Below are 12,809 nucleotides of genomic sequence, written 5' to 3' on the forward strand. Positions count from 1 at the left end.
TACTATTACATGCTTCACTTTGAACTTTGTTGAGTAAAGTATAGTTTGACTGAACAAGAATGTGGAATCTTACTTCTTGCGTAGATGTTTCCAAATGTTTGTTTCGACTATTCAGATAACCAAACTCGTATTCGGCTAGTTGAAGAAGGGGTACACTAGTCGAAAGACTTGGAAGCACTTGTGTTACGTTATCACGCTAGATTGTATGTCGCTACCACAATATTCAAAGATGGCAGTGCCGGAAACTCGGTCTTTTAGGATACGAAATTTGAAATGAAATTTCATTTGCTAACAAATTTCAGTTTTCGATCTAAGCCCGTGTTCTTATGAAGTGACAGAGGACCGAGTTGCCGACGGCGTCATTCAATGACAACTCTGAGAGAAATCGTAAAAATCCACGCTCAATTTTGGTTGAAGCTCATTCAAATATGTATACTACTCGACTGTTTTTGAACAAGTTGTTTAACTAGGCTGAACTAGGCCTAACTAAAACAAAATTATACGATAAAATACACTTGAATTTGCTAAAAACGAGTAATTTTTGTTAAAAATAATTAAAATTTACAATATTGTTAACTGATTTTTGGTAACATTACGTAACTTACGTAATATTACCGAGCTTCGGGTAATATTACGTAATTTTACGTAATATTACCGGGTAATATTACACGGTAATATTACGGGCCCATCTCTGGTTGTGGTATGTTTGTTTCTTTAAGGAATAAGCACCACAGTTTTTTTTTTCATTTTTTTTGGTGGAATGTTTGTTTGAATCCAGTGCCGGTCCTCCTAAAGTCTCCTAAAGTAATCCACATACATAATTGATAATTGACTTTTACTCACTTTCTCGTCGGTTCTTTTTTCAGACGATCAATCGCAATCCTCACCATGGCACAAACCACACAGTGCCACAACGCACGGAAGAAGGATAAGAAACGCCGTGAAAGGGCCGATAAAATTTTTAATTGGCTACAACATGCCAACGGTTGGCCAAGGCTGCAAACGGTAACGGTTGGCCAGATGTATGTGGCGCCACTACATCAAACCTTCTGAAGAGCCAAAATTTTGAAAGTGTTGAAGCAAGGTTAGTCTGTTATTTATTATATAACTTGTGGCATACAGGTATTCATCTGTTATCGATGAAATCGACAGATTAAAAATACTTTGATCGATGGAAGTAATAGACCCGATAATAATACCGGTCGTATGCTTGCCGTCTGTAACAGGTTAATGAAAACAGCTTAACATGTACTTCCTGTTTCAGGTGCAATTGTCGATTATATTGATTTTCAAATATTGAAAATTTGGCTGACGAATTAGCGAATTGACTCTTAAGTATCACAAAAACTAGTACGCCTCCAAAACAATTCATTTGTAAAGGTGTAGAAGTGGTAGTTTTATGGAGTTTCTTTGTATTGAAGTTTCCTTTCTCATAAACACAAAATTTTCAGAAATTCACAATTTTTAATAGAAAGTTGATTACAAAAGAATTTGTACAAAATTTTATATTAAATTCACTTCGTCATAACATTCCAACATAATTGAAAATCCATTTGTGAAACGCTTGAATGTACTGATCCACCTATAAATGAGTTCTCGTAAAATATTTATTACAATAAATAAAATCAAAGGAATTTGCTCAAAGGAACATGACATATTGTTTGTTTGTTGTGTACAACACTTTTCGATGGAAATATGGCTTATGGAATCTATATAGACAGCAATTTTCAGAATTTTACTCGCTGGATTCTTATTGCAATTAGTTGTAATCAACATAAGTATTTGTTTTTATAATTATAAATTCGAAACATGGAACAATCACTTAGAAACTTAGAAATAAAAAAGTAAACTTTTTTGCATTGATTCGGGACGAAAGTGAGGTCTATAAACATGACTCAATGGATTGTACATATGTCGGATTTTTTTTTGATCATCTACAAATTTCGTAACGCTTGTTCAGTTCTGTCATAACAATTACTCCAAAATACGAGCTCTACGAAGTTGAAATTATGTTCTACCCCCAATATACTAGGTCCTACATTTTGGGCGGGTCGGATCCCTTGACTGACAATTTTCTCAATATATTTTTGATCAATTTCATTTTATGGGTGAGAGTACCTAATGTAATCTCGATTTTTCTTGATCGTGAACAATTCAAATGAAGAAATTGGATTTTACTAGATTTATCGATCAATGAGGAGTAACAGGCAAACATAGCTTGAGAGAAATTTTAATGGAATTAATTTTGTCATTGAAATGTCGCTCAGTATGAACTCAACTAGAACAGTTGACCTCTTGAACATATTATTGAAGCATCAACATTTCGGCATATAGCGCCAATCGTCAGTCAAGTCATTCAACTTAATATGTTGATATGGGTACTGAACCGAAAGTTGTAAGTTCTATATGAACAATCTTCGGTAAAACTGGGGCTAGTGAATTCTAACTGAAATGGCGGTCACTGCCAACTAACGTCAAACTTCAAAGTTAATTCTATCTCAAGCTTTGAATGCCATGTGCCATAGCTAATTGATGGACGACCACCATTTTGTTTTGACGATAGAAGCCATTTTGTTAAAAATGTTAGCTATCATTCGGTTCAGTACCAACATATCAACAGTTTAAAATTCTGTTTTTCTGAGAAAACTGATCCTTAGTCCTACATCTTCAAACTTAGCCTTGGGATTTTAATTCCACGTATTTAAAAAAAAGATTCATCAAAATTGGTTGAGAATTAGTCAAGTTATCGTTCCCTCAACGAAGAATTGTTACCAACATCTAACGTTTTTCATACCATTTCATACATTTTCAATCACAGTAAACTTTTTGTTACCCACATATTTCGGTATATTTCAGGGTGTAAGGTCCTGAATTTCAGTCAAGGGAATAACACTCTCAACGGGCGTAGTTTGAAATTATAAAAACGGGTAGTCATCGCTAACGACAATGACGAGAAGAGCTATGAGCTCTGGCTGTTCCCTTATATATGTTGGAATGTTTGATACAAAATATTGAAGTAGTAGATTTTGTCTCAAGGCACCTTACACAACAAACTTAACAGATTTCAGGATTTTGTTACGATAATCTTTTCTCTTTCAACAAACACGATTTTTCTTTTCTTTTTCTATCAATCGTTACTCCCTTACTTAGACGACAAAAAATGTGAAAACAAAATATCAAAAATGTATGAAGCGACCACTTTTCGACAACTCCACCTTTAGGTGTGTGCATATTTGTGAATGGCTTCTTCCCCTGGACATTGACTCAGTTTTGTTGTTTCCTGTTTTAAAAAAGTGGGCACATACAACCGTAAAAACTACAAACCTGCTCAATATCCTGCGTTGGAGCAAGAAGTGGACATCGAGCCATCCCTGTTATACCAAAAAATGTTTTCTCAGCTATTGAAATAGCACCGACAACATCGCAGCTGAAAAGAAAAATTGATTTATCAACCTGAATCATAGAGACTACCTGAATATTGAATAGATTTTGAATCGTACACTTGGGATGAAATAATTAGATACATTCACTGACGATTTCTCAATAGACATATCTTTTAAAAGCAAGAACGCAGCTGACCACACACATTTGATGTTAAGTTGAATTTTTTTAAAAACAAAGTTGAGTTTTAATAAAAGTATAATAAACCGGAGCGGACAGGGAGACTGATTGGGCTTTAGTGAATAAGGTGACTCCGGAACAGACTAATTTCTAAAAACATAGAATTATTTTTTGGCACGTTAATTATAGAGATTTTTCAAAACTAGTGGCACGAAGCACTGGTCTGATTGAAGTGATTATAGAAGCAATTTCAAATGAGGCCGTTACAAAGGAAGCTGGAAATTATTATAATCACACCAATCACACCTACGGTTCGTAGGTCAGTAATCAGCCTCATATATAAACGATGGAACTCTAGACAATAGTTATTAGCATAACAAGGGATACAACACCAAAAAAAGTGACTCCAGATCGTATATAGGTATTTACATAACAAAGGTATAATATGAAAAATAGAGTTTTCACGTAAATTTTATTGATCCGAGGTGAAGCTGAGGTCAAGAAACACAGAAGCCGAGACTTTTTATCTTTATATCCCGCAACCGCTCGTTAGCGTACACGGCTTTTATCCGGCATCCTTCTGACAATAATGTCCTATTAGATGCTTTTGAGTCCTAAGTAAATTTTCTTGATTTCCTTATTGTTGTAATAAGCCACTTTCGACCTTGGGGAAAACAAAAGCCAGTTCCAATCTCTTTCCGGCCAATAACGGGCTCTCACAAATCTCGATGACCGTTAATCTTAAGCAATTAATTCCATGAATCGATACGTCGTCGTAGAGTAAGTGTCAATTTAAATGGCAGGGCTGAGAGCTGACAAGAAATATGGACAATACGTTGATAATCGACGCTTTTGTGGCTTTTCTGCATTGTAGTTTTTGAAATATTCGGATGCAAGAAGTCTTGCGTCACACATTTTATTTCTGGTTGTTTTTGTATTCAACATTGTTCAAAATCAGCCAAAGATTTTACTAGCAAATTTGCGTTTGGTGAAGCTGACCATAACGGAAATAAACCAACGAATTAAATTTGCTCCCAAAATGAACATTTTAGTTCGGGGCTCGTCATTGATATTACTCTTTGTGCTGACTTTTTCGTATTTTGGACCAACAACTGAGAGGACAGCGTTTCGGGAAGGGGTAATTGCAACAATATATTGTCCCAAAATTTCTCCATTGTTTTAATGATCGAAATTTTAATTTAGAAAAATGTTATCTATTTCGAGCGGATCGAATGTCGAATATATTCGCCCAATAAAGTTTCCAATATCACGTGCCGAGTTAAGTACATCGATCGAAATAATCTGCGAGTATATTTAGGAATTGTTGTTCGTAAACCAACTAGTGCAATTTGGATCCATGGAATCTTTTACTATAAATATTACACCTACCAAAAAATCGCTACGGAATACTGGGACGACCTGTGTACATGGGCAGCTGGCAAAAAAATGTCATTTTTTCTGGATTATCTGAAGCCGGTATTCAATAAATACACTGATTTCAACCATTCGTGTCCGTATACTGGACTGGTAATTGCAAAAATTGATAACATTTCTGCTCAAGTGTTCGCCCTTCCGCAAATTATGCCAGCGGGAAGATATAAAATTAACTTTAACATAACTGAAGACGACCGTAAAACTTCTTTGTTCGGTGCAACAGTTTATGGGAGTGTTTCGGATCATCGAATCGAGGTGGTTTAGGTCGCGTGTCTCTTTGTTAAAACTTTTATTGACTTTGGAAAAGAGCTACACTGAACATGAAATCTACCGAAAACTCTGTTGATTTGTAATGAACATTGCAAATTGGTCCGCTTCTATACCAATTACCATGTAGCTCATAACCAACAAATTTTTAATTTTAAGTCCAAATCAATCGAGAAATTGGTACTGGTAACCAAAAACATTTTGTGGCCGAATACTGGTGCTTTTATCCTACACAAGGTTTGATTTTGTCACAGTTTTCTTTGCGTTGCACAATTTCCGCACAGCCAAATCATTTGGCCCAAATGTAAACCTAATGTCTAAGTCGTAAATTAAATGTTGGGTTTATGAAGATGAAGACGTGAGTTTTGAGAAACTCAAAAGTATCGACATGAATTTCAACAGGTTATAATAGGTTTGGATTTACTTATAGATTCACCGTACTTTAAAAGTGTCTCTTATATCGCAAAATGGATGTTAGGAATATTGAAGTGATAGATTTTGTATGAAACACTAGAAGATAATCCGCACAAATAATTTGATTTCTGAATTGATATATGTTTTAAAAGCTACGACGCACCTGACCACATACATTCGTTGCTAAGTTACAATTTCGTATGTCTAATATGCCTGTACCGATATCATTGAAAGGGCCATTGATTGGGCTTTGGTGAATAAGGAATGACATTACAAGGTGACTCCGGAACATAGTTATTTCCGAAAACATAGAATTATCTTTTATCTCCTGTAATGTCATAATATTCACAAGTTGAGTGTCACTTTTAGAATCAAAATGGGCTAGATTTAAACACGTCATTCACAGAACGTACGTTTATTAACTAAAAATTTCAATACATGCGCACGGCTAACTTCGATAATTTCACATTTATTCACGGAAAACTTCGATAATTTCTCATTTATTCACTGAAAATGGACAAATTCTTGACAGTATACTAGATGTGTGTTTTATTTGTGGGGAATATGAATGAGTGACGGCGTCATGGCGTGTTTATGTTTCAGTTTGATTATTGAAATTTGTTTTTATGGTGATTATGACATTACAGGAGATAAAACCTTGTTCCTAACACGGTAGTAAATGGGGGTTTTGCGCACACGATGTGTTGCCGAACTCGCTTCGCTCGTATCAACTATCTCACATCTAGTGCGCAAAACAATCCCATTTACTACCTTATTATGAAAATAGCTATTGTGGCACGTGAATTCCAAAACTAGTGGCACGAATCACTGGTCTGAATCAAAATGATTTTATAAATTATTTTAATTGAGGCCGTGAAAAGGAAACTTCATATTATTATAATCACATCTGCGGTCCGCAGAACTTTTAAAACTATTGATATACACTCTCGACAATAGTTATTAACATAACAAGGGATCAGATTAGATAGGTCGAGTTTACGTGGGACGTGTGACACCACAAAAAACAAGGCATCAGAACAGTCGGAGCGTTTGCTGCGACTTAGCCCCGTACAACCCGTAATCCTATTTCGTCCGCAACCATAATACGTCCGTAGCCCTAATAAGCCCGGAACCCTAATACGTCTACAACCCTCTAATGATTCTGTTACCAAAATGCAAGTCAAGTTGGGCATTGTCGAATTTACTGAAACTGTTCATTTTTAAAATTGCGCATAGCGCAATTACGAAAGCCCGTACGAAGTACCTTCCAAATAAAACCAACAATTTACGACATTATTTTAGAAACTCAAAATTTTTTGCCAACTTTCCATTGGGTATTCAATTACCTCTCAAATGAAACCTAGCAAAATCGGTTGAGATTTATTCGATTTATGTGCAAAAAGCACTTAGGGCCGAGTAGCGGTCTTAGTGCAAGGGCCCAAATTTGAAACTTTTTTTGCCATCATTCTATTTGGCATTCAATTACCTTACATAAAAAACTAAAACTAGCAAAATCGGATGAGATTTACTCGATTTATGTGCAAAAAACACTTAGGGCCGAGTAACGACCTTTGAGCCCTCCCAACAAGCCCACGTTGCATCTTACCCAAAAACAATGTTCTACTCGTCAATACCTTTCATTTGATATATCACAAGCAGCTATTGCGTGCGTATTTCGGTAGATATCGTCGAAAGAGTGAAAAACACCTATAGGGCCCTAGCTCTGGAGGGGCCGACCCTACCATGCCTATTTTCGAACTTGACCTTACTTTTGTCGATACCAATCGGGGAAAAAAAGAATTTTGAAAAAAGGTTGTGATTTACTCAAGCTAGAGGGGTCACGGACGGATGGACGGATGGACGGACGGACATTTTTTTTATTGCGGATTCGTCATCTATGAACATAACCAAATGCTTTGCCCTTACTGTCTGCTTCCAATTCGACGTGTTACAAACGGCATATTAATCTTATAAGCCCCCAGTACTTCGTACGGGGCTAAAAAACGTTTACTTTGAGTTTTGAAGGAAGCGCTTGGTGAAGCTGACAAAATAAATCAACGAATAAAATTTGTAACCAAAATGAACATTTTAGTTCGTGGCTCGTCATTGATATTACTCTTTGTGTGGACTTTCTCGTATTTTGGACCAACAACTGAGAGGACAGCGTTCCGGGAAGGGGTAATTGCAACAAAATACTGTCCCAAGATTTCTCCATTGTTTTAACGATCGAAATTTTAATCTAGAGAAACGTTATCTATTTCGAACGGATCGACTGTCGAATATATTCGCCCAATAAAGTTTCCAATATCACGTGCCGAGTTAATTATATCGATCGAAATAATTTGTGAGCAAATTTAGGAGTTATTTTCCGCAAACCAACTAGTGCATTTTGGATCCATGGAATATTATACTATAAATACTTCACCTACCAAAAAATCGCTACGGAATACTGGGACGACCTATGTCCATGGACAGCTGGAGAAAAAAACTATTTTTTTCTGGATTTTCTGAAGCCGGTATTCAAAAAATACTCAAATTTTAACCATTCGTGTCCGTACACAGGACTGCTCCTCGCAAAAATGGACAACATTTCTGCTCAAGAGTTCGCCCTTCCGCAAATATTGCCAGCTGGAAGATATAAGATTAGCTTTAATATAACTGAAGACGACCGCAAAACTTCTTTGTTCGGTTTAACAGTTTATGGGAGTGTTTCGGACCATCGAATCGAGGTTGTTTAGGACACAGGTCTTTTTGTTAAAACTTTTATTGACTGAAAAGAGCTGCACTGAACATAAAATCTACCATATCTGTTAAAACTACCGTGAACTCTGTTAATTTAAAATGAAAATTGAAAATTGTTACTCTTCTATACCAATTGCCATGTAGATCAAACCATCGATTTTTGGATGCTGATTTCTGAGAAATTGCCACCGGTAACCAAAAACGTTTTTAGTGTAGATGCATGGGCGAATACTGGTGCTTTTACCCTACATAAGGTATGATCTTATCACAGTTTTTTTTTGCGTTGCACAATTTCCGCACAGCCAAATGTAAACCTGATATCTCAGTCGGAACTCTTAAAATTTACTTAACTAGGATGAAATGTTAGTCGAGTTTTTGTATGAAATTTGTGAGACGAAGCGGCGATATATGCATAGAAGTTTTATGAAAATGATTAAATGGGTAACTCCAGGGTTAGTTGCGTTACAAATTTCTTCATTTCCGAGGCATAAAGTGAGCTGTGTTGGCTATGTTTTGCGGCAACAAATCAGTCTAAAAATTTTCTAATACTCAGGAGACCTAGTGCTTTCATGGCAACAAGAATTGAAATTTTTAGCCTGCGAAGTGTGACTTGTGTGATCGCAAAAGTCGGCGGTTAGTTGCGTTACACGTTTGTGAATTTTCGAAATATTTTCACCAAATGTAAACTGATTTAGACGCGCCGTTTAAGCCCAAAATAATAGACGAAGTTGGGAACTTCTCTTATCTTGGCAAAGGATGGCGGAGCCGATTTGGAGGTCCGCATACAAAAAGCGCGTCAAGCTTTCATTTCTCTGAACAACATTTGAAACTCTACACAACTGACACGAAACTTAAAGCTGAAATTCTTTAAATCGAATTGCATCTCAATGCTGCTCTACGGTTGCGAAACTTGGAAAATGACATCGGAAATCGAGAATAAAATACAAGTATTCGTCAATCGATGTCTCAGACGCATACTGAGAATACGTTGGCCAGAAACTATTTCAAACACCGAGTTGTGGAAGCAGACTAAATGCGAGGAAATGAAGCCAATGATCAAACGAAGGAAGTGGAACTGGATCGGTTACACCATTCGGCGGCCTGCTGGAAGCATCGCGAAAACCGCATTGGACTGGAACCCGCAAGGGACGCGAAAGAGGGGTAGATCGGAAACCACATGGAAGTGAACAGTCGTCAACGAAGCGAGGGAAGCCAAGAAAGAATGGACAGAAGTCAAGGCACTCGCAATGAACCGAATACGATGGCGAAGTTTTGTGGACAACCTATGCTCCCTCGCGGAGTAAGGAAGCAGATGATGAATGTTCGGAGATTGGATCTATGTGTGCATAGGTAGGGAAAATGGGTTGAAATATGTTAGATTTACCGAATTTAGTGAACATCTGGATCGATTCAAAGATTATGCAACTGCAAACGGTTCGCACAAAGGTTTACAAAATTTTATTGGGAAGACGCGACTTTCTAAACTCGAAAATCTCGACATAAATATGTTTGGATTTACTTATAGATTCAGCACTTTCAAATGTCTCTGGCTAGTGTTCTCTTAAATCGCATGTTATGATGTTAGTAATAGTGAAGTGATAGATTTTGTATGAAACACTAGAGCATAATTCGCACAAAACTTAATAGATACGGTTGCCTAACATACGATTATAAATTGAATTGAACTAAATACTCACACTAAGACGTTGTCGCGTAAACTTAATTTTGCAAAGGATTCTGCCATTTGTTGAATTATTTGAAAACTTCGTGCTGAAAGAAGTCCTAAGAACGACATGCATAGCATATCATCGATATGCTCCGTAATTTCAATGTATATAGTGTACCTCCTCGGTCTCTTTGAATGGTGTCTGAATATGCTTTGAGAAGTTGCTGTGCTTTATGTTCCTTGCGCAGTTTTACTTTACGTACGACGTTCAGATAATTTTTCATATCTTCGGTGCTGATGTTGAGAACGTCATCAGGTATCTAAATCCAAAATCATTAAAAGTGGAAACTGAATTAAAAGTTGAAAAAGAAATGTTTTACATCTACTTTTCCGTCTCTAGCTTCGATCAAAAGGAACTCTAAGATGTCATCTGATTCATTCGATTCGGTCATGATTGGAATTCCGAAATATCTGCAAAATTGGATTAAATGTGTTACCTAAGAAAACTATTCGAATGCAAGCAAAAAGGCATTTACTTCATGAACACGGCAACTTGTGAAAAATCTTTTCTATTTTTCGTTAAACTCCAGTAGGTCCACAATGCAGAACCGAGTTGAAAACTCTCCGATGTTTCATTCAAAAAGTATCGACCAGAGTCAATCACTGAAATTTTCAGTTAGAATTCAGAAATTGCAAATTTAGTCGAATTAACACACTCACAAATTTTAATTTCATCGGAAAGCCTTTTTGATAGGCCAGACCAATCGCCCAAATAACACACACCATTCTTAGCCAGAAACACTGGGCCGACTTCAACGATTTTGTTTGGATTAACCATGACATTAAATGTATGATCTGTCGGGGCCAGGAAGCTACGAATATAAGTTTTTAGAGCTTCATTCTTCAATGATCAAAATGAAATGAGTTACCGTTGTGCAAAGTTTCCCATACAATTCATTATAGAGTTCGCTGATGTGGAATCACGTCCGAAAGCAATGATTGGAATTGGAGACACATCACTCGATGTATCAATCGATGCAATGCTGAGCAATAAGCTGGTTTTCAGTGTAACATTATAACTCATTGGCATAAATTCCTGGCACGTTTGAGCTGATAAAGCATAAACAAATGACCAATCCGATAAGCCCGAACTTTTGATCTGTTCATATAAGTCAAGAATCGATTTAGGCAAAAGAGAGGCGTTCAACGAATATTGCTGAGACTCTAAATCGACTTGTTGTTCATTAAGTTGTCGATGAGAACCCAATCTAATTGACTGCGAATCACGTAGATTTTCGTCAAATTGTCGGAACAAATCGCTATTTGTACCAGATAGCTGGGTTGATGCATCAGTAATGTCCTGAGCCAAATTACTACACCCTTGCGTTGGCTCATTTCCAGATATATTTCGGTTGGTGAAGAATTGAGAAAATGCTCCGTCTTGAGTAAAATCAGTTTGCGTTGCGGTCGGAGTCATCAATGCTAGTTGAATGGAACTGCAGGATGGTTGCAGAGTGTCCTTCATTAGGCTTCTCTGCATCAACGAATAAAAGGATAGGTTTCCCAACGATGTGTTGTTCGTAGATTGGTGCTGTGTAGAACGTTGTAAATCGGAATTGATGGTTTGAAAATTGTAGAAACTATGCTGTGACGCAAGGTTATTACTTGTAGTTGGAATCATACAACTATCTAAAGTTTCGTCCATTGAAGATGCAAAGTCTTGTGAAAACATTTCGCTTTGTGTTGGCAGAAAGACCTGGCTCGCAGTTTCCTGAGTCAGCGACGGCCATAGATTACTGGCTTGGCTTTCAAAATTTGCAGTGGACGTGCTATTCAGAAAATCCGACGACGACAACTGATTTGGCAATGTATCGGCTACTGTCGATTGCGATTCTGTTCCGACTGCACTGTCTGAGAATTCATGGGCTTCAAAAAATTGCTCGGAAAATGAACGATTAGACAAATGTACTGATAATTGGTCAGACGTTGACTCAACTATTCTCGGTGAATTTTCGGTTCCAATTGCACTGTCAGAATTTCTACCTTGAAGATATTCCAGGTTCATAGGTGTCTGCAGGGCACTTTCAAGTGTTTCAATTTGTTTTGTAGCCACTTTTCGGCTGTCACGAATATTTTTGGGCTGTGGATCCCAATCGTCTAAAGTGAATATATCGTCGAGATCTTCATTTTCTTTGAGACCAAAAATTCGAGAACACATTTTATTGACGTTATATTTTCCTAGGAATGCTGCTTTTGAAGTTAAGGAAGCGTCATCAGCACACAAGAACAATGTTTTTGTTGTTGAAATACGACATAAAATAATGTGAGTAATAGATTATGTTTCTACTCTAGTACGATAATCGTACAAAAATCTCTTACTAAAAAATCGAAATTGGTTCGATGAAAGCTTTGGTCATGATAGTTGCATATAATGCTCGGAACAGGTCTGGTTATTGACCTGAATCTGATCCGAGAAAACCAGAAAAGTTGAACCTGAACCCGAATATTTAAATTCAGGTCTGGTAATTCCAGGTCAGGTTCAGGGTAACCTGAAATTTTCGCTGCAAATTTTTAAGTTGATATCAATTCGAAAACATAATCAGGTTCAGGGGGTTCAGGTCAATCTGAATAATGAAATTAGCTGAGTCTTATTGTGGAGACATCTCATGGCTACTTTTTATGTAAGCCTAAGTGTTGGTAAAAAAAAAACAACAAAGAAAGTTTT

At 36.9% G+C, this 12,809-nt stretch overlaps 1 protein-coding gene across 5 annotated transcripts; it reads right to left on the minus strand.

Moving 5' to 3' along the window:
• Positions 1–1,444: 1,444 nt before the first annotated feature.
• On the minus strand, positions 1,445–12,384 carry LOC119071167 (minichromosome maintenance domain-containing protein 2). 5 transcript variants are annotated; one of them, XM_037175928.1, is made up of 9 exons: positions 11,750–11,834; positions 11,014–11,675; positions 10,805–10,956; positions 10,621–10,747; positions 10,465–10,555; positions 10,263–10,404; positions 10,116–10,200; positions 3,325–3,427; positions 1,449–1,582 (listed from the first exon to the last, which is right to left on the minus strand). In XM_037175928.1, the coding sequence occupies exons 2-9, from the start codon at positions 11,622–11,624 to the stop codon at positions 1,523–1,525; spliced, it is 1,371 nt and encodes a 456-aa protein (XP_037031823.1). In that variant the 5' UTR covers positions 11,625–11,675; positions 11,750–11,834; the 3' UTR covers positions 1,449–1,522. The 5 variants fall into 5 exon arrangements, 4 of the variants coding, with proteins under 4 accessions (XP_037031819.1, XP_037031823.1, XP_037031821.1 ...); XM_037175924.1 differs by having other exon boundaries at positions 1,445–1,582; positions 11,014–12,384; XM_037175926.1 differs by having other exon boundaries at positions 10,471–10,555; positions 11,014–12,384.
• Positions 12,385–12,809: the final 425 nt, after the last annotated feature.

This window comes from Bradysia coprophila (genome assembly GCF_014529535.1).
Source record: "Bradysia coprophila strain Holo2 chromosome IV unlocalized genomic scaffold, BU_Bcop_v1 contig_144, whole genome shotgun sequence".
NCBI lineage: Eukaryota > Metazoa > Arthropoda > Insecta > Diptera > Sciaridae > Bradysia > Bradysia coprophila.